This window comes from Centruroides sculpturatus, unplaced genomic scaffold (assembly GCF_000671375.1).
Source record: "Centruroides sculpturatus isolate CEXI.00-Female unplaced genomic scaffold, Cexi_2.0 scaffold1201, whole genome shotgun sequence".
In the NCBI taxonomy this organism is placed as follows: domain Eukaryota; kingdom Metazoa; phylum Arthropoda; class Arachnida; order Scorpiones; family Buthidae; genus Centruroides; species Centruroides sculpturatus.
Window position 1 is genome coordinate 48678 of NW_019385315.1, and position 25269 is coordinate 73946.

A 25269-nucleotide genomic window follows, 5' to 3' on the forward strand; every position below is an offset into this window, starting at 1 on the left:
TCCGAAATCTCAGACGAGAAAAACATCATATTTTATTACATTCTTCCCTTTTACAAAAATAGATGGAGCGTGGATTTTTATTAAAGTTAATAAAATTCTCTTCAATGCAACTAAGCATATTGAGAAAGTGTTTACACAAGTATTTTACTTTTTTAATTAGTGTTAGGGTTGTGAGTAATGAATTTTTAAAAAGAATTTATTATTATTTTTTATTTAAAAAAATATAAAACACGATTATTATAAAACCGCTTCAAATAATAGATTAGATGTTGCAATACCCTTATCCTCAGATAAAATTCCATTACTGAATTGAAAAGTATTTTACTGTTTCATTTCTAAATTAAATTTGAACGGAATGTTTTCTTATAGAAGGGTATGTTTCTATCTTCTTCCTCTTCTTTTTTTATAGTTATATTAAAGTTTGATTTTTATTTTTGCACAGGTTATGGACAAAGAACTATCGAAAACAAGGATGTGCTAGAAGGAGAAAGCGTGAAACTAGAATGTCGTCCACGCTCATCTCTTGTGACAAGTAACACTGCTTATAACTGGATTAGTGTTGTAAATGAATCATACAGTGTTGCCTTCAATGATGTCATTTTGGACACTCATTATAAACTTGATTATTTCCCCGATCAAGGAAAATACGATCTGACTATTACCAAAGCGCTATACGAGAAAGATAATGGAAGAGAATTAACATGTAGAGTCCACTACGACTTATCTTCAGCTTCTTCTGAAATATATACAGTAAATTACGTCATTACAGTTCTAAGTAAGTATATCATAATAATTTTTAATATCATTTGCATATTCTTACTCCTCGTAAAAAATTGACATTTCAATATTTTTTTTATATAATCCACTTTTTTCGATCTTTTCTACCCCTAATACAAATATTGAAAATTCTTTTTCAAATTGATAAAATTTCATTTCGTTTTTTTAGTCGACGAGGCAAAATAATATTGGATACCAATGCAAATTTTTGAAATTTTATAGTATATATATAAAAAAAAAATAATTTGAAATTTTATAGTTTCGATTTCCAGGGTAATTTTTTTGATTTCACTTAAGATGAACCAACTCTCTAAAGAGAAAGTGGATATCGACGTTCTTATACGTAAATTCAATTCTGAATGCTTAAGGTTTTTTCCTTATTTTTTTAAGTCCGTTTTTTAATTCTCACTAGTTACTAAGTAGGAAAAAAAAGGAGTATTGACTCTTTATAGCTGCGGGTATGTTAAGAGCTAAAATGTTTTTACCCCTTTTTTTCTGATAGGAGATTTAACGGAGGAAAAAACAGAAACCATTAGGGAAGGTATCTTCTATACAATTAGCTGTTACACGACAAGTGCATCATTGACTTGTGACATGTCTGCGAACCAATAGAATAACAAAGCGATAACCACAAAACAAGCAAAATATTTACTTGGTTTGTAGGTAAACACAATCCGCTTCTGTCTTGACATTTGTCTAATTATACACTTTTTTTAGATAACTTTTTCATGTTTGCTGATTATGTTAGTTTCTACAAACATCGAAAAGTTTTTTTTTAATTATATTTAGCCACATGGTACTTTTTCATATTCATAAGTGCGAATAGAATTTATTTGCTCCAATGCATTAATTGATAAGTTATGCTGATTAGTCACAGATTTGAATATATTTTTTCGTGTTATTTCTCATCTTCAGATAGCAAACATTAAATATTTAACAGGAAATAATAAAAATTTGAAAATTAAAGAAGATTCACTCTCTTTTTTGCTGTCATAAATATTAATCGTTGTTAAAAGCGTAAAAAGTCGCGCTCCGTCTGTTCCGAGCGATAATTGAACAGCTAAATGGATGATCGAAGTCGAAGGCGAACAACAAATGATTTACAACTAAACCGCAAACAGCCTCCATCTTACAACAATCTATTGGCCTTTTATGGCGGTAATACAGTTTTATGAGTCTTCACCTGCGGTTAAGTTCACTCAACTGACTAATTCGTGTTGATTTCTCCAGATATCAGAACTAAAAAAAATCATATATAAAAATTACTATTTGTTGATGGAACCATATTGCAGTAGAATGTATATAAGGAACAGCAAAGAAAAATGTTTTGTTTACAAAAATAAAATGAAAATTGAAAATTTCCTGTGAAGTTAGAGAAGAAAAAACGTATAATCGCGCGTATCTAATCTATTAAATGGAAGTTGGCGGTTTTTGATATGTTGACAAATAAAAAAAAAAAACCTACTCAAAAAATTGAAGCTGCATTGGAAGAACTTTTCAATCTAATGTCAGATATTACAACTTTTTACCTTAACTTACAGTCAATGATTTTCGATAACTCGTGTTACGAATTCACTTTTATCAAATTTTGAGATTTGAAAATAGCAATTTTACCGGGTAAGAAACGAGATCTTTATATTGATCCATGTTCAATAAAGTTCGAAAGGAAAAGTCACCCAATATGTTCTTTTAGTGATTGCCCAAGAGCAGTTCCTGAAAATAATACTTGTAGTCATCTATATCTTTCAAAGACCCGTTATCTGATTCCTCTCTAATGGCTTCAAGGAAACAAAATCCTTATGTGATTAATGACGGAAATCTATCTGCTGTAATTTTCTTTTGATAGATAAAAAAAAAAGATGATGAAGAAGAGTACAAGTATAAAGAATCACGCGAAAACAAAACAATTGTAAGTTTAGCAACAGATGACATTTTTGCGATGCAGAAACCATCCGAAATTCGATCATCTAAAAGTCAAATTTTTTTAAGAAAAAACAATAAAAGTAAACAAAAATAAAAAAATTCGTTCTTGAGATGCATTCTAATGATCAATTTCTAAGACTTTTCAATAGATTACTTTTTATTGTGATCGAAGACACGCCAAAGGACATTATTAAAAAAAATTATTTTTTGAAGTTTTGAATTGAAGATGTCACGTATAATTATCATCATCACAATTTTACAGGAACTAGTTGCTTAAAAAGCAATTCTAAGCAGTTGTCTATTGTCAGTAGTGTCTATTATTAGATGACAATTTACTATTGCCATTTTTTTAATATTTAGGTTAATATAATTAAGCAGATTTAACTAATTGTAGGCCTATGCATCGATAAACGTTGCGACTCTGAATTTTATAAACAGTTTATTGAATTTTCTGTGAATGTTTCATTTGCAATCAATGCTATGCCATCTATTGGAATTTTTGTTAACAAAACTCTACTGCACAATTTAAAAGTATACAGCAAAGCTTCATGTACAATTAAACTAAGCAAACTACAGCTTAGGGAAGGGGGTGGCGAACCTATGGCACGCGTATCCAAAGTGGCACTCTAGAGAAATTATCTGGCATGTAACGTATCGTACGATCTCGGTTTATCCACCTGATTATCCTTTTTCAATTATCTTCTTTACATTTATTCTAATTGCAGCATATTTATTTTATTTCTTTAAATATCTTTATTCGAAGTCCAAAACTTTGGCACGTATAAACATTTTTACAGATAATTATGTTCACTATATGATACGCGGAATCAAAAAGTTAGCCATCCCTGGCTTAGGGTCTGGGAATGAGACAACTCGCTCTTTTAAATCTGTAATTTAGTAGAGGAAGAGGCCTCATATGTTATAGCATAAGGCCAGAAATCTAGCACTGGTACAATACAAAAGATTGATTTTTTACATTGCTCTGAATTTACTACAATTAAGATCTATTTTTAGCATTCTTCTTATCATTCATACCCCGATATATCAAATTATAAATCTGTTTTTAGAATGTGAATTTGTTTACATATTTTAAGTTGTACTTATAAAGTCTAGAAACTAGAGATTACCACCCCCTTTAACAATAGAAATATTGTTAAAAAAAAACAAAAAACTATTTAGAACATGATAAGTTATATCAGTTAAGAGTAAATAGATCTTACAGTAAATTATGTATTTCCTTATATAGTAAAATATAGGTTAACGGATGTTCAACACGTTGTAATATAGGTCAGGTGATAACTTCATTGACTACATTCGACATTGATGTAAATGTAAAAAACACGTTTACATCATTATCGAATCATTTATTCTGTTTTTAGGTTGTAACTCGGGGAATAATAATTTTAATTACACGCAACTTTCCAGTGGTTAGTCATATTAAGAATGTTTAAATAGCGGTGTTATTACTGTACAATCTGTAAAGAATTTATAAAATTTAAGATTATATTATTTATGCATACATTTTCGAGACAATTCTTTAAAATAATATCTCAACTTGTTTATATCTTCAGTTAATTATATAGTTAATGAAGGTAATTAGCTATAATAATTTTACTGGTATTGGGAAATTCGACGTCATCGCTGATGGTAGAGAAAATTTGTAGAAACATTCAGCCTTTGAGTAGGAGGTATAACGGAATTACTTGCTGAGTATTTTTGTTCGTGATAATATGCTATATGATTACAAGTTATATCAACGATCCAAAGACAATACTTTCTTATAAAATCATTTAACATCATTATCTGTGAGAAGTTCTGAAGCTGTTGCAAGAACTTTTTTGTCATCTAAGCATCTCGCATACGTTATGAGCAATCTTTTTACTTTTCCGGCTGTGTTATATTACAGAGGAAAAGTATGGAGATAGGTCAAAAAATGACGCTCTGAGTTTATTACATTTTTGGAACCGAGACTTTCAAATGTCGAAAAATGCAAAAAAAAAATTTGGGGGGTAATTTCTGTATGTTTGGATGTTTGTTTGTGTGTGGGGGCACGATTTTGTTCACCTTGTTTGAAGCTTAATAACTCCTGTGCTTTTTGTCGAAAATTTCTGAAATTTTGCAGAGAGGTTTGTGTATTAAGAGCATTAATGCTATTAAAATTTTGTGATTAAAGTTTGAGGGGGTGGGGAGATAAAGGAAGCCGCGTGTCATATCTCGAGTAGGGTCGGACTTAATTAATGACGATTTTACTCGTTATTAGCGTTTACAAATTTTTATAAAACCACCTCTACCCTCAAATTAAGCTTTTGCCATTTTATAATAGTTAAAAATATAAAAAGTTTTTAATAAAATATGATAACAGATGGCGCCATCAAATGTTGCCGGGAAAGTTAAGCAACTCATTGCTGGATTTTTCAGAGTTGCAGCGTTAATAGCTCTTGGATACTAATTTCTAAGATTTACAAATACAACATGCATATATGATGATAATTAAAAAAAATAATTCGGGCATTGACTATTGCATGTTGTTCCAAAGCTTTATATATAATATATGTATTATATATATAATATATTTCATATAATATATATTTGAATTATATATATATATAATTCAAAAACTACTTTTTTATTATAGTTTTTAAATTATCAAATACTATTAATTCAAACATTGCTAAAGTAGTATTAAATAGTTTTTACTATAGATTCAGCTTCAACTGGAGTATGCTGTTGATATTAATTGAATTTACTATACAGTACAGTATTTATAAAACTTTATTATAATTCTGCCTACAAAATCACANATATTAATTGAATTTACTATACAGTACAGTATTTATAAAACTTTATTATAATTCTGGTAAATTCAGTAATTAATCATATAGCTAAGACAAAAGTCATATCTTCATTTATATTTTATAACTATTTTTGTTTTAATGATGTAAAATTCTGTATAGTCATAATTTTGCATCTCTTGTAGAAAATTCTTAGAATCATGAAGATTAGCAGCATTTGAACACTGTATGTACTATAGCATTCAGTTTAGTTTTATTAATTAGATTGTTTAGCAATCAACAGGGGAGTGATTTTTATATGAATTGTGATCATTCTTTATGAAAAAAACTTTTGTTGCATTTTAAAGCTATAAGATAGTTGAAGATGATAAACTATAAACTGATGTTGAAAAGGGATATAGTTATATCTTCCATAAATAAAAAAAATTTCAATTTCCTTTCTAGAAATTTTACAGACAGATATCTGCTTGATAAAATGAAAGTTGAAACTTTTTAATTACAAGAAATTATTGTATTATAAATAATATATATTCATTTCTATTCATGAAATAAATATATTCCATTCTTAAGAATTTCCTGTATAAATTCATTCTAAATGTTATAAAATATATCTAAAAATTACATGGTTGGTAACTTAAAGAATTCTCTTTCAATTTATCATTTTGCAATAAATAAATCTTTTATTTTAACTATGATGAAAGAACTAAAATATTTCATTTGAAAATTGCAATACAATTTCTTGATATATTTCTCATTGTTAAATGTCAATTTATTATTACTATTATTTGTCTTTTTTATTAATGGTTACAAAGAAACTTTATATTATATTTAGCTAAATACAGATCTTCATTGGAAACATTAACACAACAAATATGTCAATGAAAAATACTTAAATTATGAGATAAAATTTGATACCTTTACATTTTATTGAATATAGAAATTAATCTTATATTATATATATAAGATTAATTTCTATATATAGTATGTATATATGTAAAATACATAACTATGATGCAGATTGTTAAAATTAACACATTCATATATATATATAAATATAGCTTTGTTTTTAAGATATAAATTTCTCAAAGCATGTAATATTTTGTTATTTTTATTTCTCAGTTCCACCAGGTGAGCCTCGTATTGTTCCTGCCACTCCACTCGCAAGGGAAGGTATACCTTTTGAACTTACCTGTAGCAGTCAAGGTGGAAGTCCAGATCCTGTAATTCAGTGGTATAGGGAAGGAACTGCCTTATCCAGTCCGACAAAAAATGGAGGTTCCAGAGATCATCCAACATACAATATTCTTACAATTCATCCAAGAGTAGATGATGATGGAAAGAAATACAGATGTACAGTTTGGAACAGAGCTATCAGAGAAGAAGAGAGGAGAGAAGCATCTATAAAGTTACATGTTCATTGTTAGTATCTATCTACATTATAACTATCAATTTTAATATATGCAACAAAGTAATCTTTTAGCAATATTTATCATATAATAATGAGCAAATATAAACATTATCTTTTGAGAAAAATTTAGATTCCTCCAAAGATAATATAATTGTGATAATGTGTGTTCAAACAAATGTTGATATCATTATAAACTTATTTTCAGATTCTCCCCGCTTAACTGTTGGTCCTTACAATCCATTAAATGTTATGGTTGATACTGATGCATTCATGACATGTTCTGCTGTTGCTAATCCTGCAGTTAGAATGATAAAATGGGTAAAAAATGGTCAGTTTCTTTCAAACAAACTCAATCACACAATTACTGCTGTAACACCAGAAGATAGTGGAACATATACTTGTATAGCCGATAATGGAATAGGAGAACCAACAAAAGCAGATCTAAAACTCTCAGTATTATGTAAATATTTAATTAAACTTTTATAAATTATATATATATATATATATAATTCATTATTCAGATTAATGATATTAATTATATATTTTTATAGATGGACCTAAGGTTAGTTTGTTACCAGACAAAGAAATTACACTAGGCAAATCAGTAAATGTGAAATGCAATGTAGCATCTAATCCTCCTCCACATAATCTTCAATGGCTAAAGCAAGGTGATCAATACTTTCATCAAAATGGAGATATGTTGAGGTTAACTAGTATTTCAGCAGAAGATGCAGGAAAATATACTTGTCAAGCCACGACAACATTGAGACCATCTGGTACAACCATACAAAAAGAAGTAACTAGCAATGCTACAATTTTGATTTATGTTAGGCGTAAGTATATATTTATTTAAAAATAATACAAAAGACATACATAAATACTAATCTGTATTGTTAAATATTTTTTAACATCTAAACTTCTTTTCAACATAATTCAGAAGAAGGATAAAACTTCTATCTCTAAATAAATGCACAAGTTATTCACACACACACACACAAACATTTTTTTGCTGGCATTACACTAGCAAGTCATTGAATTAGCCCATCTGATCTATTATAATTCTATCTTTGCATTTGACGGAGAAGTCTACAATCATTTTTTTTCTTTTTTTCTATCTTTTTAATTTACATTTTTAATAATTTTTGATATTTATGATCCAATTTTCCATTTATAATACACAAACTGTTCATTTATCAATGATGTAAAGAAGTTTCTTAAACATAATAATGTTAACATATGTTTTAAATTAGGAAATGTAATAATAGACTTTAATAAATCATAAATAAAACACCAACTTTCTAAGAAATAATTGGGTTTTTTTTATATATATATATATTTATAGTCTATATAGTTGCTTAATTTAATTACTGATATGATTTTACACCCTGAAAACACTCAGATATTTGATAGTCCCAGAGTTAATAAAACTATCAAAACTTTCATTCTCTATCTATCAAATCGATATAAAATCTCTCTGGTATTTTGAGAATTTCGGTTAGGTCATCGTCATTTATACAAGTTTATAAGATTTGAATTTTTTAAACCAAAACTTTTCATATCCTCAAAGCTTTTAACTTCTTTATAATCTACAATGAATAGAATTCAATTATTTTTAAAAATTAAAATTTCCATTTTATGTATTTAAATATTATGTGATTATTATTTTCTGTGGTTCTTGAATAATTATACAAAATATTCTGTATTTTATTTTTTTTATAAAATTTGTTCATTATATTTATAGAATTTTATTGACTATTCTAATATTAATTATAATATATCTATGAAACAACAGAAAGGTGTTTTATGTTGATGCCTGACTGCTTTATTAAAATCAGACAACCATATATAACATCTTTCTAAGTTCTTTCATAGTGGTTAAGCTCATCTTAAGAGAATTTTCTACTAAAAATAAGTATTTGTTTTAACAGTATATTCTCTTAAAGATGAATATAATTGGTCCAAAAGTGCTTGGAAAAAGATATGTTAATTTACATTAAATTTCTTTATGGATTTGTGAATAATTGGAGAGCTTTATTGTATTATAATATAACTAATGCTTAACTTTTAATGCTTACTTAACTAACGTAAGCAATAACTGAATGAAATTAACTTCACAAACTAAACCTGTAATTTCCAATATATAATTTTCATATGAACAAATGTTTTTAACTAATTTACTTAGCCATCATTAAGTTTCAAATACATAAAATACGAGATTCTAGAACATCAGTTCAAAAAATTATTTGAATATTATGAACATTCTATTTGAAAAAGATGTAGCCTACTTGAATAGTATATATACAATATTCATAAATTTGAAAAAGATTTTTTGGACCAATATGCAATATTTAGTAGTTTTTTCTTATGTATTTGGAACCTGGTTATGGTTAAGTTAACTAAAAATGTTAGTTTGTATGTAAATTTTTATCTGAAAATTAAAGGTTTAGTGAATTTTAATATATATAAAAAAAATTAACTAATTAATATTGTATTGAGAAATATTTATCATTTCCAAGAATTATTTCTATAATTAATGATTAAAAGAATATTTTAATTTTTGTGTATAATAAAATTTTTATCATAAATTATTCATTATTGAAATTTTAATTAAAAATTCAGAATATCATCATTTCCTACTTCCAACTATTTAAATTATTCATTTCAAATATTGATTATAAAATAATGATACTGACTACACTTAAATAATTATAAAATTTTACTATCAGTTCATTTAACATAAATATAACTTCTCTGTTATTATTATTATTATTATTTATATAAGATAAAGACTATTTGTGTAATTAATTGAATTAATAGAAATTATACTAATTTAAAATTAATTAATAAAACTTTAAAATTGTATTAATACAACAAATATTTCAGAATAAACTTTTTCAATTTTATAAAATGTACAGTACATTTATAATAATTAATTATGAGCATATAGATAATGTATTTAAATTTGAAACATTATGTTTTTAATTTTCTACATTTGTAAAGTGAAAAATGATAAATTTTATTTTATTTTTTATTTTTAGATAAACCTGGTGAGACAGAAATATTACCACGCAATCCAATAGCTATTGCGGAAAAACCATTTACTTTAACCTGTTCAGTGAGACCTCCAGGATGGCCACTTCCAGAATATTCATGGTGGAAAGAAGGTCAAGAAAAATCAGAATCTAGCCATGGTATTAATTACACCATTATTTCTGTTCATGTTAGTCATGAAGGAGATTATTTTTGTCAGCCAGAAAATGTTCTTGGACAAGGTTCTATTGGATCAGTTTATTTAACTGTACATGGTAAGTTTTAAATTAGTGATTTCATTTTTTTATACAAACAGATGGTGTTATATTTTACTATTGCCTTTTGATCAGGTCTCTCCTCAAGTTTTTCAAAATTTGAACACACAAAAAACTTTTTTTTCATTAAAAGAAATAAATATATTAATCAGAAACATAAATGTAAGAATAAATTCACACACAGTAGCAAAATCAGTCTCTGCTTCTGAAAAAAAAAAACTCAAATTTTGTCCTTCACAATGTTCTTTTTTCTTGGTTTTTATCATCTGCTTTTTTTATCCCCCTTTTGCCATTGAGTGTATCCTTTTATTCTTCCAACAGATGGAACAATTCACACAATGCAATCTTCTGTATAAATTTATTATTATAATAATAAATTTATGTGATTGAGATCTTAATATTATATAACATAATTTTCTAATTTAAGTATTATTTATATGTATTATTTGCTTTCAAATGATAAAATATATAAAAAGTTAAATACTACCAAATGAACTGCTGGATTAATTTGGTATCAGTAATTGAATCTGCTGTATGTTTATGTTAAAAGTTAAATATGTTGAAAACATATGAAGTTAGGAATAAGAAATTATGGTTGTTTTAATTTTTTAAATGATAGGTGTAAATTATAAAATATTGTTTAGTATAAAGTAAATTTTATTTAAATAGAAAATTAAAAACTGTTTTCCTTTTTGTAATTACAGAACAACCAAGAATTTCACTTCGTCTAAAACCTCAAAATAGTAAAAAAACTGGTGATATAGGATTCAGTATAACATGCAGGGCAAGAGGAAAACCAAAGCCTTCTGTGAAATGGTTTCATCGTGGAAAAGTTATATTAGATAATAGCTCTATTTATAGGATAGAAACTTTAGATAATATAGAAGATAATAATGCATATTCTGTACAAAGTACATTAATTTTTGAAGGACTAGGCCGCAAAGGAAATGCATTAAATGCTGATGATAGAGGCCTTTATATATGTGAATTTGAAAATAATGTTGGTGAACCAGCACAATCAGAGATGAATTTACGCATTGAACGTAAGTGTCATCACCACATATTCATTTAGTTAATTTAAATCATATATAATTTTGTAATTGTGTAAATATTTTAGATTCTCCAATTATTAGACACACATATAATCGTATTGCATTTGATGTTGGGGAGTTAGCAATACTTCAGTGTAAGATGCAAGCTTATCCACAACCAATGTTTGAATGGCAATATGATAAGAGGATATTAGAAAACTATGGTAATTACAAAACTAATGTTACGGATCTTGGTGATGATATATATGTTGGAACTCTTTATATAAGAGACTTGAAAGAAGATGATTATGGTGAATACACTTGTAGAGTATGGAATCAGATTGGAGGAGATAAAAAGACCATTGTAACTCTTGTCAAAAAAGGTAAATTTTTTGAATTTATTAAAAATAAATTATTTTAAATTATTATGAAATTATTTATTTAATGAATATGTCAATTTTTATTTAACTAGGACCACCAGAAAGACCATCAGAATTAACAGCTGATGCTAGCTCTGATAGAGTCAATTTAATGTGGTTGGAAGGCTTCAATGGTGGGATGTCAAATACTAATTTTGTTGTTACTTACATTAATACAGAAACAAATGATGAGAAAAATGAATCGTGTCATGCACATAATCCTTGCCAAATATTGGGTAAATATGAACATTTTTTATTTAATACAAAGATAAAAATCAACCAACATACTATCTTTATGTTTAGAATGATGAAATTAAATTAATATAAATTGGCATAATATAGATCATTAGTGATTACTTCCACTTTGTTTTGCTACAATATGGTTTTAACAAATAATTTATTTATTTGCTTTATAAATCAGTTTTATACATATACAATCTTAAATATAAATTTAGGAATAGATTCTTTAATAATTTTAAAAAATTATTTGTAAAAAATGATGTTTTTGTAATGCTTGCGTTGTTTTGTTTGAATAATATTTCAGAGAAAGAAACTTTTAGTTAAATTAGTATTTAAATGAGACATTTTCTTACTGAGCTAAAAATTTTCAACTATTAAACAATATCAGTATGTTAATGACAGTTTGCTATAGGAAATTTGCTAAAAATGAAGTTTTAAGTATTGAAAGCATTATCTGTTGGCTAGTAAATTCCAAAATAAATAAAAAAATTTTTTGAAACATTTATGATTAATAATGTTGACAAATAATGTATTTAAACAATATCGTATTTATATTAAAAAATATATTTCATAGTATTCAGTTCTAGTTTTTTAAGAATCATGTTTAATATATTTACTTTGGACAAATTGAAAATTTCTGCTCTTACAAATATCATTTATAATGCAATGCTTTATTATTGTCAGTATTAATATTAGTATAACAATTAACTTTTCATTATTTACTGTATATTAAGAAAGTCAATAACACTCATTCTCATTTAGCCCTTGAACATATTCACTCTGCCTAACTTTACTACATAGTTGTGCAGATTCACTTAAAATAACAAATTATTTCATAGATCATAACAAGAACACAAACACATTTAAATGTAAAAGTCTAACATATTTTTTATTATCAGGTATGTTTCCACACCATCTACAGTATTATTCTCATTGTTAGCTGGTTTTAGAACAATAAATTAGAATAACACAAGAATGAAGATAAGAAAATGATATAAGATAGCATTTTCCAATTTTAAGATACAGATTTTAAATATTTATTCTTAAAATTCTAAATTCATTTTCTATAACTTTAAATCATTAATACATTTTGAAAATCTTTTTAATTTATTAAAAAGATTTTCAAAATGTAAGATAAAAATATTTTTATTGTAGTGATTTGTATACATTTAATACTACAAAGAAAACCATTAAGAATTCTTATTATTATTGGATCTAGAAAACTTTGTAAAAATTATGAATGTTTAATATATAGGACAATACATCAACCTTATTTTTTCTAATCCATGTGATGTAGCACAGAAGAAATTTTACACAGGAAGTTTAAATAATAACTATAATAATGTCAGTTTTCTTGAATTTCTTTAATACCTGCATATTATAGAACATATATTGGTGTTACCTATATTCAAGTTTTTGAAATTTTTACTCTCATATTACAGCAGTATTTTGAATCTAATAAATATCAAATAAATATTGCCAAAATTTGTTTCTTTGTCATTTTATCAACTATAAAGAACAAATAATATTATTAGAGTTAATGAATTAGTTTAAAAGGTATTTAATTACTCTATAATACATTATATTTTTTAAAAGTTTAATACAGATAACCATAATCTCTTACATATTTTCTATTTAATTAATATGATAAAGATATGTTTATTAAGTAGTAATCAGAGATTAACATTGAGTATTTATCAAAAATAAACAGTAAATAAAGGCTAGAATAATATATTTTTCAAATTTATGATTGGCATTATAGAAGAATTATATAAAGTTTTATATAGTTTTATTCCAATATTTTATTGTATTTATTTTTAAATTCATTTAATAGGTTTACAATCCAAAACACAGTATCGCTTTAAAGTTTTTGCAGTAAATTCACGTGGTCACAGCCCTTATTCGCCTGAAATTGTTGTAATGACTAAAGGTATTTTTAATTAATCTATTTATTTTCTTAATTTTACATTTTATATAACATATGCAAATTAAAAAATTTTTAAATCTATTATATTATTATTGCTAGTTAGAGATATAAAATATGTATTTTCTAATTTATAAATGTTGATTAATTATTTATTTATTTCTTTTCTTTACAGTGAATTTAAAAGGTGAGTTTTTACTTAATATTTAAAAATATTTCATTAAACAAATTTTTTTATTAAATAATTTCCATTTTTAAACAGAATAACAATGAACATTTATAATTATTTTATAGATATGCCCCGTGCTTCTGATGCTTATTATGATCGGACTTCAAATAAACTTTATTTTAAAGTAGAAAAGACTGAATATCCTCTTGCAGCAAAGGTAATTTTTTTTTTTTAATTTCACTAAGAATTATTAATATTTAAATTACTTAATTGTATTTAAATTTTTGACTAATAAATTTAAAATTATCAATATTNTTCACGGTTCGAGATGTCATGAAGTAGGAGGAATTATTAATGTATTATTCCTATTGATTAATTCAAGAAGGAATTAATTTACTATATTTTATAACTCAATACAAACCCTAAATAACAAAAACTAACAGTTTATAATCCAACAAATTTACTTTCCTGAACTGGAGAGAGGCTTTTCAATACATGAGATCTTGATAATTTTTCTCTCATATGTAGTGCATCATCTAAGATGTATTTCTTAAGATTGGAAGAAGCAGATTTAAATCTGTTAGTTTACAAATTAGTTAATGAAAAAAATTTAAAATATAGGCTAAATAAATAAATATACAATATATAAATTGTAACAAATTAACTAATTCTTATTTCATGTAAATCAGAAATTGATTCAAAGCTTTCATTGAATTAAAATAAGAAATTAATTTAATTTAATTAGAATATATTTGCATTCGGATGCTTTAGAATTTATTAGAAGTATATAATTTTCTTTTACTATATGGTTTTACTATATCTAGAACATTAACAGGTAATCATATCAACTAATTTTAGATGTATTATTAGCTTATATTTATTAAAACATAAAAGTGAATTTTTGCAGATTAAATTGCAATTAAAATAATTCTTAGTTTAATATTAATTCAAAGTTATTGCATGTAAAAAATTTTTGATATGATTACTTGATAATACTGATCTAGGATGGCTTAGGCAGAACAGTTTTCTCCTATAATATTGTATGACACAATTTTGATAAAAGTTGACACTGAATAAAGATAGTGTTACTGAATGAATATCTAAATTGTCTTCAGGCTCATTCTTAATGCAGTTGATTCTGAGATTATTTTTAAAGCACCTCAGAAAGATTGAATGTAATTGAAGCTTGATATTGATCATATCAGTGTTCATATATTAAACAGATTGTATTTACACCGTTTTCATTCCTGCATGCATCTATTGAAAGATATTTGACAGATGACATCCTCTATCATTTAGTTAAAAATTGTCCCATATTGATCTTTGATATCAATGCACATAGTTGATATTTTGTGAATAAATATATAAATGATGTCTTTGAAAAATCATTAATGATATAAAATATATACTCATAATTTTAAGATTGAAAATAACTACATCTGTCGATTTTAGAAACTTTAGTATAAATAATTTACTTTGTGTAAAGTTGAAATTCAGTTAAGTGCTTATAAGTGAATTATTTAAGTGTTTAAATTAAATTTTTATTTTTACAATTTTAAATTTAATTTCTATCAAAATGAAGGAGTTTTTATTAAAAGGATTGATTAAATAGTAATTTTTAAGTATATCCTTTTCTGTTTTAAAAATAAACAGATGTGAGAAAATAATCTGATTAAAAAGATGCATCCAACAAACAATTTAAACTATAAAAGCATCCAAATAATAAATGATAGCTTATAATTGTTTATTATATATCATTACAATTTGGAATTTCAAAAATCCATTTATAAACAACAAATGAACAAGTTTTAATTTCAATTGCAGTTATATTAAGTCTTTAAATAATAAATTTTCAATTGAGAATTAAAGGATTTATAAAATGTTTAATTGTTTAAATTTACATCAGTTTATAATAATTTTAATTAATTAATTAATTAATTAATAATCTTTATTAGCAAAAAGGGATTATCCCTGTTGTGGGGTTGTACAAATTTAATTTATAAACATTCCTTGATAATAACAGTAAATAATATTGTAACATTCAGAAGTTTTTTATACAATAGATTTCATATTAGTTCATTATTAACATATACAATAATAACAATAGTTAGATAATCATATCAGTTTATAATAATTATATTTTATTAAATTTCAGGTAGAGGCACGTTCACCTGGAAGTGAAGAATGGCAATTACAAAAGTTATTCCCTTTGCAAAATTATGAAGAGGAAATAGAAATAAATCCTCCTGTTGAAGGATTTACTGATATTAGAGTTGTACTTTGTCTTCAAACCAATCATTCTTGGTGTGGTGATGAAAGATTAGTTAGTCCTCTAAGTAAGTGAATAAAAACTTCTAATTATTAGGTTTTTATTTATCATTTTGTCAAATGCAGGTTGAATTAAATTACATTACTTAAATTTTTTTTGTTTTATAACTGATGTCAGAAATGTTTAGTAATATTTAGTAATACAGTGGGTGATCGGTTAACGAACATAAAATTCGTTCCATGACTTTGTTTGTTATCCGAATTGTTCATTAACCAATTATCAATTTACCATAGGTTTTTATGGGAATTTGATTAATTTGTTCTGGAGACTCCAAAAAATAAAAAATATATACTTTTTTACTATATTTATTTATATGTAATAGTAAAAGTACATATATATGTGCAGTCTTGCATTTTTATTAGTCATGTTTTTTCTGTTTGTGGAGGTTAAAGAATCAGTCCAATGTCGATTGCTTTTCTCTTTTCTTCAGGATTTTTCGAAAGTAATTAATAGTATTGTAATTCCTAATCCCATTAACCTTATTCTGGTTTGGATGCCACTTGGATGATCGTTGTTCTGACATCCTCCCACTTATTCAAAAGATCTTTAGCAGCAGATGTCGACATTGGTCCTCTTTCGTCTTCCTCTTTTTCAAAAGAAAACACATCTCGCTGAGTTTCTTGGTATTCTTCATTTGAGAGTTCTTGGAGTTTTGTCATCAGATCAGTTTCAGGTTCCATTATGAGCTCTAAAATGCTCTTTTATTTCTCAGATGTGATTTTCATTACTCCATTAGTAGCTTGAGACTTCTTGATATAGCTTTCATAGCTAAGATTATGCCTACTGTAGACCTGTTCAAGCCATACTGCCTAGCAACATCAGACATCTTGTGCTCACTTTCTACCTTGGCTATTATCTCTTACTTGGTCTCCATGGTGAGCACAGTTCTTGACACTCCTCTTTTTAGGCTCCATAATATTATCAGTTTCTTTTTTAAATAAAAATTTCAGAAAAGCACTTGCAAAAATTCAGAGAACAGAAATGAACTAGCCCACAAAAAGTTATTTAAATGCAAGGCCCGAATGACATTTGAAATTTGGTATTAAAACATTAATGAATATCCAATGGGACAGTTAAACTTTCACCTTTCGTAAATAAACCCAGATGCAAAACTTAACAAGTGCCTGTCTGACAGTCTCACAGTCTCGCAAAGAATATAAAAAATTATTTGTCAGCAAGGTAAACAAAAAGCTGGAATTACAAGGGAGAGTTTCAAAATTTGGAGGAATATTATACTATCTGATTGGTATCGGGTTGAGCGTCAATGTTGACGTCTCCCTCGCTTTGAAAGTTTTCGAATTGTTACCTGAAGACAAGGAAAAATCAATTGGTACTTGTTATTTTCCACTGCTTCTTTTTATATTTGTTCAGTAAAGTGTTCATTGTCTGATCATAAAAAAATCCTTCACTAAAGTGTTTGTTATCTGATTTGTTCGCTATCCAAACTGTTTGTGAACCAATCACCCACTACAGTGAAATAATCAAAATGCTAAATAATTATGATATACATCATAAAATTCTATGCCCTTAAAAAAATAAATAGGTGGTGATTAATAAATTTAACATATTTTAGCAAAATATATTGTGATGATAAATTTTCCCTTTCATTATTTTACATATGACAAAAAAATTCGCATACAATATAACATTTTATCTTTGTAAGATGGTACAAAATAATTAAATAATGAACTTGATGGTGATAAAAGATTAGTAAGACAAGAGTTAAATTTTTACATTTAAAAACTATTTCTCCCTTAAGTGCACTAAGATGCCTTTTTTCCATGCTTATAATGCATTCAGATAGTCCACAATGAAGATAATTATAAATTGTCTGAACCCATGAATGACACAAAAAAAGTAGTGTTTAGTACTTGCAGGACAGAAAGAGTTTATAATTTGCTCAAACTGTCAATGACAATTCTGAGACTTCAATCCAAAACTCAAACCCATAATTGTACTGGTCATTCAATTGTCTTTGTATTTGTACAGTGGTACCTCAGGATACGAAATTAATCCGTTCCGAAACTGAGATCGTATCATGAAAATGTTGTAAGGTGGATCACCTTTTCCCATACGATTACATGTAAAACCAAATAATTCGTTCCAACGCGAAAAACATACTCAAATTAAAGCCAAGTAATACATTAAAAAAAATAACTGTAGTAAGAAAAACAAATGAAAAATGCGAACTAATGTAACGTCGTATGGTGAATTTTTGTTCGTATCGTGGAGCAAAAATATGTTCAAATTTCATGTCGTATCCTGAAAATTTCGTATGCTGGGGCGTTCGTAACCTGAGGTACCACTGTATTTATAATAAAATTTTCTGTATGTTTACAATAAGTATTTTTTTTATTTTTATAGTTACTGTAGAAAAATCCAAGGAATCAAAACCAGCACTATCAACAATCAACATTGTAATCATCATTGTCATTGCAGGCTGTGTTCTTATCATTTTAATTATTAGTGTGATATGTTGTTGTTGGTGTAGAAAAGGCAAAAATGGTATGTTGCTATCTGTAAAAAAAATTTTTAAATATAGGAAGATTCTATGAATCCAGATATTTTGTGACCTGCTCATTATTTTTTCAAATATCTGAGCTAAATTTACACTGATGGATTGCTTCAGATCTTAGCAATTCATCATAAATAAATTGTATCAATTTGTGTATAGACTTTAATGTTTGTTATAAGCCATTCTGTATGAATTCTGGATTCATGTTGACTAACTATAAATTATTAGTTTATATATACCATGTATATATAATTACAACTTATTGATAACCTCTTTGTTTTTTAAATTTCAGAGAAAAAGAACTATGAAATGGAATCTGGAAGGTGATTATTTTAAAAATAATTTTTTAAGAATTAATGTAAGCTTAGAAATCATACAGTCACATAGAGTAAAACAAATATTCACAAAATCAAAAATAATTGTTGCTTAATTAAAGCTATTAAAGGCTAAAAGTATAAAAATAAACAGACACATTTAGTTTTATATTTTTAGAAGTAAACTATGATTTTCAAATAAATCGAAGACCTGTTTCTGTTTATACAGTTTAGTCTACAAAACTTGATAAATCTAAACAAAAAATAAATTTAGCTTAAAGTATATTACTTAAACCACAAAAACCTTATAATTCAGTAGGAGCATTTGGAGGAATTATGTTTTTGATCATCTTTAACCTTGTTGACTACATAGATTAATTTCTTTACAAAATAATGATTTTCATTCTATTTATTCCTATAACATAAACAGTTATAATTTAATTCTTTTGTTATTTCAGTGGCCATCCAAAAACTGTCAGTGCTCCATTTTATTCTGAAGGACTCAATAAAAGTATTGAAAATAATCTAGATCTTAAACCAAACATATATATGAGTAATATTGTGGATGGTACTCCTGGATCATTGAATAGCCATATGATACAACAATCTAATAATGGTATTAATAATTAAAATTTTAAACATTTAATTAATATGTTATTATTTTGTATTAACATATTATTAAAATTATAGGAATGCTTTACAACTCTTCAATAAGAGATGGTAATCCAACACTAGGGAGTGACGGACAGTCTGACATGTGGATTAAGTCTGGTGATTATCCACAAGATAGTTCATATCATCCTTATGATGCCAACATGCCTAATGGTTATTTTTATCCTGAAGATTATCAACCTTTAACTGAAGAAGTCATGAATATTAAAAATAGAGAACATTTACGTAAGTATATAATTACTTAACATTTTTATTTTATGAATATTATTTATAAACACTTTTTATTTATAAATATTTATGTACACTTTAGTTTCAACACATTTTTTGTTTATTTTAAGAAGGTTAATTTTTGTATTATTAAAAAATTTATATTTATAAAACTAAATGTAATTAAAAGCCATTAGTAGAAATTTTTTGAAGAAAGTAAAATTAAGAGCATATTTGAAAAGTTGAGCTTGTCTGCTGAAACATGTGCAAAAATTCAGATTCTGGCAGGTCAGAAATCAAGATATTTACTCAGTCATGTTTCAATTGTTTGAGTTCACACCACAAAGATACAGGACAGCATTGAGAGTATATTGAAAGTGGTGAAATCTGCTTTCACTAATGGAAACAATAAGTGAAGCAACTTCATCTAAATTTATAAAATAAAGCTAATTTATCATCATTGTCATTGCCAACTATTATTGGCAAGGTAGAAACAATTTTTGATAATAAGTTAGAAGTTTTTGCCATCTTAGCTAGAAAACACATCTGGAAAATCAGTTAAAAACAACACTTGTATTATCCTGTGAGTTGATGTTAAACTAAGATTAAGCAGTTGCTAAACCTTTTTTGTTTTTCAAATTAATTCCAGATCAAATGAAAAATTCTATTGTCAGAAATTAGGATTAGTGATAGGATTTCTTTTGTTTGCAATATTAGCAGAAACAGTGCTCAAAGCTATTGAATCCTATATATCTGATGCCCTATTCACAATAAGATGCCTGTTGGCATATCTTAGATATGTAGATGATGTACTAATATATTATGGCAAGGAAGAGACTAATCTTATTGATTTACTTACTGCCCTAATTCCTGCAAATCTTACATTAAAGTTTAGTTAATTTAATTTAATATCAATTAAAGAATTTTGACAGTCTAAATTTTATTACAGTTGTCCAGTTTTCTGTTATAATAATTTAAGATATGTTACTAGAAGAATTAAAATTTTATTATTATTGTATTTTGATAAATAGTATTAATTAGTGCTATGAATGTGAGTCATCTTATTTTTCTTTTTGCCAGTCAAAATTAGTAAATGTGAAATAAAACTGAAGGGAATATATCTTGAATAATTATACAAAATATTCTGTATTTTATTTTTTTTATAAAATTTGTTCATTATATTTATAGAATTTTATTGACTATTCTAATATTAATTATAATATATCTATGAAACAACAGAAAGGTGTTTTATGTTGATGCCTGACTGCTTTATTAAAATCAGACAACCATATATAACATCTTTCTAAGTTCTTTCATAGTGGTTAAGCTCATCTTAAGAGAATTTTCTACTAAAAATAAGTATTTGTTTTAACAGTATATTCTCTTAAAGATGAATATAATTGGTCCAAAAGTGCTTGGAAAAAGATATGTTAATTTACATTAAATTTCTTTATGGATTTGTGAATAATTGGAGAGCTTTATTGTATTATAATATAACTAATGCTTAACTTTTAATGCTTACTTAACTAACGTAAGCAATAACTGAATGAAATTAACTTCACAAACTAAACCTGTAATTTCCAATATATAATTTTCATATGAACAAATGTTTTTAACTAATTTACTTAGCCATCATTAAGTTTCAAATACATAAAATACTAGATTCTAGAACATCAGTTCAAAAAATTATTTGAATATTATGAACATTCTATTTGAAAAAGATGTAGCCTACTTGAATAGTATATATACAATATTCATAAATTTGAAAAAGATTTTTTGGACCAATATGCAATATTTAGTAGTTTTTTCTTATGTATTTGGAACCTGGTTATGGTTAAGTTAACTAAAAATGTTAGTTTGTATGTAAATTTTTATCTGAAAATTAAAGGTTTAGTGAATTTTAATATATATAAANTTTATTCTTAAAATTTTTAAAAAGCTGACTCTTCTGATACTATTATAATATTTTGGGTTAACTTGTGTATGGCTAGCAAAATATTAATGTTTTAGTAACAAAATTTACAAAGTTCAATGTAATTCATTTTAAAAATTATGTTCAAATAGAGTAATGATTATAATCACATTTATCATTGTGATTATATATGTATGATTATACTGTATATTTGTATATAAGCACATAAAAGCTTTTTCCCATTATTTATCTTATAACAACAATTATCCAGTTCCTTGTCAGCTATTTTGTTCTCAATTCGCATCTTCTCTCCTTCACATTATTCTTCTTTATAGTATAAGTTTTGATAACTTTTCTTGTAGATTCTCATATGACCACAAAACATCTTTTTCATGTTTTCCTGTATTTTAAGAAATATTGTTCAATTTTTAAATTTTTTTTTAGTTTTATAAAACAATATTAAAATTTAATATATTTCAGGAGCACCATACTATGATGTTAGTGGTTTGCCAGATCCATATGCAATGGGAGAAGAAGAAAAAACTCAACAAATGTCTCTCTCTTTTGATGAAAGTTTAGAGAGTGGTTATTCAACTCCCAATTCACGATCTCGTAGAGTTATAAGAGAAATTATCGTCTGAGTCAATTTGCTCAATCTGTTGCCAAATAAATATCTTTAGAAAGTTATTTGGTGTGGTTCAATGATCTCACAATTGACTGAAAGAAATGAAAGACTTCCTAGCAAGATGTTCAGAAATAAGATATTTGAGTTGATATTTACTGTTTTGGTAAGTGGATAATTAATTAGCATCGTAAAAAAGAATCTTCATGAGTGTGATCATTGATGAAGTACTGCACAATTATCATCTGGATTGTGTTTATCACAGTGTTTGAACTTATTCATCTTTACACCTGCCTTTGAACTAAGAGGCCATTACTTATTTGCAGAATAAAATAATGCCATGCATTATAATAATTTCTGTAGATTTTTGGATCCCATCTAGAAAGTTTCATTTCATTATTATAAATAGTTATCTATATATATACAAATATATATATATATATATATATACACACTTAAATCAGGTCAATGAATTTTAAACAACCAAAGCTTTCACAAAAGTCAAAATACTGCATAGCTTTAAGAAGGTGGAAAATGAATTCCTCCCAGTTAAAAAGTATGAAAAAGGATTGAACTTGAAATACAGTTAATGAATGGAGATACGTCATAACAGAAGTGAAAGAATCAAACAGTTTTCCTATATATTGTGGCAATTATAACAATTTATGATATTATTTATTGTTCTGTTGAATATTAAATAAAGTCATGTTAATAGACATTAGAATTTTAACAAATAGTTATTGCAAGATCTTATAATCATTAAAACAGTTAAGTTTTGCTACGTTAATATATTCAAAATAAAGTTTAAATTGTTTTATAAGTAATCAGTGATTTCACTGATACAGAAACCAGTATTCATTATAGACTATGTTATAATTACATTTTTTAAGTATTTCAAGCCTACATTTGTGTAGGAATTAATAATTGCTATACAGTGCTAATAATTTGGCAATGGTATTAATTATTGCAGTGCCAAATTTATTGAATGTGACATAGCTGTAACTTTTATTAACTTGTTTCTTCTAAGAAAAGAAACAAGTCTCAATCAAAACTTCGCGGAAGATTAGCCACAAGAGATAGCTTCGACACAGTATCGGACAAAGGATTGATTTGCTGTGTGATAGCAGTATGGCAGACATTTTAATACCTATTTGTAAATAACATTCCTCATTGCTACAAACAGTATCAATCATGCTAGATATATTTATGTTGAAAAAATGTTTCTCATAAATAAAAAAGGGAAAAAAAACACTTTTTTATAGTGTGTGACTTGTGCCTTGCTTGAAGCTGAAAATGCCCAGCTGATGTCGTGATGATTTTTGTTGAGCTAAACAAATTGTAATATTAAATACTTACGAAAAACAGTGATGTAAATCATTGTATAGATTATTTATGATCTTAAATTGATATTATGTTCTAAGAATTATAACCATTTAAATGTGTCTTCAGCATATATATGTATATGGATTTTTGACAATTTTTTTTACTTATTTTAAACTGAAGCCATGAAATAAAATTAGTTAAAAGATAAAGTATTTTAATTTGTTATATTTTTTTTATCCTGTCATTCATTTCATTTTAATCTACAGAAAATATCAAGAATTTATCTTTTAACTAATTTTATTTACAAGTTTCACTGTTAAAACTTTACATGATACATTGTCTTTTTACTAAATGCCATTTGACAATTTGTAGTATCTTTGTAACATTACTTATTGGACAGTATAGTTGTATATAATATGTTATGTGCAGAGAACAAATTGTTTGTGTGCCTTATGTTATGTATCGTGTATTTGGTTAATAAAACAGTTCATTTTTAACAATTTGTATGGATTTCTTTTTTCCTAAACTGCTAAATTATTGTATGTGTAACTAATAACCAAACACCTTTACCTTTATTGGAAGATTTTGTTCCACAAAATCCAATTGTCCGTTTTAAACCTGATGATGTCCTATGGAATAGGTCAAAAACGTTTGTTTTAATTAAATTTTCTTGGCAAGATAAAGGTGTTTGGTTATTAATTATTATTTTGTTGAGCACATTCCTTTTAATGTATGTGTAACATTTTTCACTTAATAAACTTAAAATTTGCACAATTATTAAAAACAGTTGTAAGGAACAAAATAAGCTCATTATTTTTGAAAATTTAAATTAGATCCAAAATTTCTTAATTCTGTTCTTATATAAATAAGGATAGTTATAGAGTAATATAATACTTATAACATTTGATTTATTTCTTTAATCTTTGTTAAGAACAAAATTCTGCCTTTCCTTAAGAATTGGAAAACATTGTAGTTTTATTTTTTGTGTTTCATCTCATCTTCAACATCTATGTAATATGTCAAGAAAAACAAGTGTAGAAATTATTCTAAAAGAAACATCAATAACAATTCTATAACTTATAAAATTATATTAATATTTTTATCTTAATTTACAAAACTCATGCTACATCTCATTATTATAAATGCACACCTCAAAAATGTCTAGGGATATTTCTGAAAAAAAAGGATATAATTTATACAATGGGATCACCATAACATTTTGCTCCGGGTTCTAGTTTATTTTGCTTTGGTAGGATGTGCCATGCTGGATATCCAAATATTTTCAGCTGGCTGAGATTATTCCATCTATGCCAGAGAAATGATGGCGTTTTCTTTTTCTGAAGAGCATTGTTGGAGAACTATTTAGTTTGTAGGCTGAGTTAATGCT

General features: G+C 26.0%; 1 protein-coding gene across 1 annotated transcript; it reads left to right on the top strand.

Moving 5' to 3' along the window:
- The first annotated feature begins 360 nt into the window (after positions 1-360).
- On the top strand, positions 361-24379 carry LOC111637529 (hemicentin-1-like). The gene is made up of 17 exons (XM_023383036.1): positions 361-775; positions 6612-6911; positions 7106-7360; positions 7452-7733; positions 9939-10205; positions 10910-11248; positions 11323-11619; positions 11709-11891; positions 13730-13825; positions 13995-14006; positions 14114-14205; positions 16144-16324; positions 18682-18822; positions 19125-19155; positions 19605-19762; positions 19837-20043; positions 22418-24379. The coding sequence occupies exons 1-17, from the start codon at positions 376-378 to the stop codon at positions 22576-22578; spliced, it is 3402 nt and encodes a 1133-aa protein (XP_023238804.1). The 5' UTR covers positions 361-375; the 3' UTR covers positions 22579-24379.
- Positions 24380-25269: the final 890 nt, after the last annotated feature.